The sequence below is a fragment of the Schistocerca cancellata genome, chromosome 7, assembly GCF_023864275.1.
Source record: "Schistocerca cancellata isolate TAMUIC-IGC-003103 chromosome 7, iqSchCanc2.1, whole genome shotgun sequence".
Taxonomy (NCBI): Eukaryota; Metazoa; Arthropoda; class Insecta; order Orthoptera; family Acrididae; genus Schistocerca; species Schistocerca cancellata.
The window spans coordinates 35502556-35505559 of NC_064632.1; the positions used below are offsets into that span (position 1 = coordinate 35502556).

General features: G+C 52.5%; 1 protein-coding gene across 1 annotated transcript; it reads left to right on the forward strand.

The window, feature by feature from the left end:
- The first annotated feature begins 660 nt into the window (after window positions 1-660).
- On the forward strand, window positions 661-2729 carry LOC126092633 (wiskott-Aldrich syndrome protein homolog). The gene is made up of 2 exons (XM_049908356.1): window positions 661-693; window positions 2271-2729. Exons 1-2 carry the CDS (start codon window positions 661-663, stop codon window positions 2727-2729), a joined length of 492 nt encoding a protein of 163 aa, XP_049764313.1.
- The last annotated feature ends 275 nt before the right edge of the window (window positions 2730-3004 follow it).

Genomic DNA, 3004 nt, shown 5'->3' on the forward strand with positions numbered 1-3004 from the left:
GTGATGCGCTTCATGAAGAGCAGTGTTTTGAAAAGGAGTGGCACCGCCGAAAGATCCACTGCGAGGGAAGATCCTTGACTTCAGTGACAGTGTTGTAAATGCTGCTTACAGTACAACGGTCAGTGGCTAACTACACGACTCGAGAACGAGTGAACGATCATCTACACTGTGGAACTGGGTACCAGAATTGGTTTTTTAGCCACGCAGTAGGCATGCAGCTTGAAGAGTTTGTGTACCTGCTGTTGTATTTCCTACCTAGGACCAAGCTAGTTTACTCATTTGTTTTCGTCATTGTTCAAATGGCTCTGAGCACTATGGGACTTAACATCTATGGTCATCAGTCCCCTAGAACTTAGAACTACTTAAACCTAACTAACCTAAGGACAGCACACAACACCCAGTCATCACTAGGCAGAGAAAATCTCTGACCCCGCCGGGAATCGAACCCGGGAACCCGGGCGTGGGAAGCGAGAACGCTACCGCACGACCACGAGCTGCGGACTTTCGTCATGTAATTTCGGCGTAAGAGCTCTGTTGAACTGGGGTGTGATGGCCAAAATAATAGAGGTCAACTACGTAGAGAGCAGCATCATGTACTACAACATTTAAGCTGAAATTACGTGACTAATGAATGAGCAAATGGGCTTCGACAGGTCCTAGATGTGTCTGGTTGGCCTGGTTAGCCAGTTGCAGGTAAGGTAAAAGCTTCAGTCCGGAATGTTGGGTTGAACACCACATCGCTCTACTGTACTCCATAATGCTTGAGTAAATCCCTGATAGCTGGTACTGCAGTCGAACAACGAAGATCCAAAGGCTGCCCCATTAATGACTGAAGGCCACATTATCCTAGAACTGAGGCAATACTGAGGCTTTGCCATAGAAATCGTGTTTCATGATTATTTATGGCAGATTTGCCAAGCAGCCAAGCCCACTTTTAATAGTGCAGGGTCTTCCCTCACCATACAAGCAAGAGAAGCCGTTTCTGACTTTGTTTTCCAGAGGCGAAAGAAGCGACAAGTGACAGAAAATATCGTGGGAATCGAAACCTTGACCTACAAATTCGTAGACTTGACGTCTAACCAGAGACATGAAAGAGTAAGTTCAAAAGACGGCATTACGAGAGAGGATATTTTTGTAATTGGAGCTGAGCTGCAGTTCATTGAAATTATAGTTAATGACAAATCAGTTCCACAGTTCACGAAATGATCTCCACGAGACAAACGTGGCGTATTAAACTGGAGAGTAGAAGAGATTATGATTACACATGACATTACTGGCTCAAGCCATGCCAAATTTGTAATGTATTTTGAGGAAGCACGCGCAGTAATATCCATTGATTACTGAGTTCAGTGCTGCGTGGCTCCAAACCTCGTGGAAGTCTGTGCGACTTGAGACCAGTTTGGCGGCTTGCTTCTCAGTTCGGATAGTTATTTTACCAAGTAGCTCTCGTCTGGCCTTACTAGCCTGAGTGGACGCCGACCCAGACCTCAGAACAAATCCGAAGTTTCCTCCGACAATCTAACTATTGAACCTCTGCGTTTGCAGCCAGTGATGCTAAGAACCTAGACCACTGAGGCTTTAATCAGTGAGTGGCTACTAAGTTTCCCACGATTGTGTCTTCGAATAAAAAGTTTTCTGTTAATTAGCCGCGTCAGATCCGGATCTAGTCCCAAGCCTCCGATGATAATGTCCAGCACCGTCGTCAGGGGCTTAGCGAGGATTCCACGTGAGTGCCCCAAGGATGGTACCCGACTGGATAGCTTACGCCATCATGTATTGAAGGTGATACTGAATGTGAGGTGGCACCTTCTGCGTCCAGAGATTACTATTTAGATCGCTGTCCAGTGCCACCACTGGGTGGATAAACTGTGCGAAGCTCACGGAGAAAGCAGATTTTATGTGACGTAAGCTAGCCAGCCGTACGTAGTCTTATGGGCACAAACGTTGGAACCTCGCAAGCTCCACAACATCCAGGCTAAGTCCCTGAAGACGTCGATGGACTATTGTCGAGAACATCGGAGAAATTGGAGTTCGTACAGAAGTTTATCGAAAGTACTCCTTCCCACATACCATTTGTAAATGGAACGGGGAGGGGGGGAAAAGATAAGTGATACTAGAAGTTCCCTCGCAAAAGACCTCGAGGGATCTTGCAGAGTACAGATGTCCTCATCATAGAAAGCTTGGGGTTTTATCCGGATCAGTAAGAGTAAGATAAGTCTGAGAAGAGCGGATTGGTCATGACGTGAACTGTGTACTGCGGCTGTTCGCAGGGCGGCGCGCTCCCTGCAGGAGCGCCAGTACCTGTGTCGGGAGGCGCGCAGCGAGCTGAGCTGCGGCGTGCGACGGCCGGGCCCCCCTGGCGTCCGCCGACTACTGACGGCGGCGCCCGGGCCCGCGCTTGCAGGCGCCGCCCCTCTGCCAGGGGCGCGGCGGCGTCTGCGCATGCGCGGGCGTCGCCGCGAGCGCGGGTCGATGGGGAGCGCTCCGGCCCCCGGCCGCCGCCCACGCCGCGGCGCTGGTCGATGGTGCTGCGCGACGTGGCTGCGCGCCGCAGCGCGCGCGCCGCCGGCGCCGACGCGCCCCTGCCCCCGCCCCCGCCCCCGCCCCCACCCGCGCCGGCGACCCCGCCCGGTGGTGCGATCTGTGAGGTGAGCAGCAGCACGCGCGCGCGCGCTCAGCATCTGTTCCCCGGCCGGGTCTCCCGGGATGGGCGGCTCCTCCGGCCTTGACCCGACGCGTGCCTAGGAGATCTGGGGCGGCGCTATTGATCCGTTTGCCACGTGTCGTGCCAGGTGTTCATCTAGACTGCTGCTGCCACTTTCTGCCGGACGGACAAAGAAACTCGACTCCGCAGTAGGGATTCACTTTTCTAACCGCTGTTAGCGGTTTTCGCGTCATCTGTGCAAGTTGTCTCGAGCTTCCTTTATGCCCTCTGTACGGCCACAAGTAGGCTCTTCAGCGATGGCATTTTCTTCTCCTCTCACCACCTCTTAGTACTTTTTTG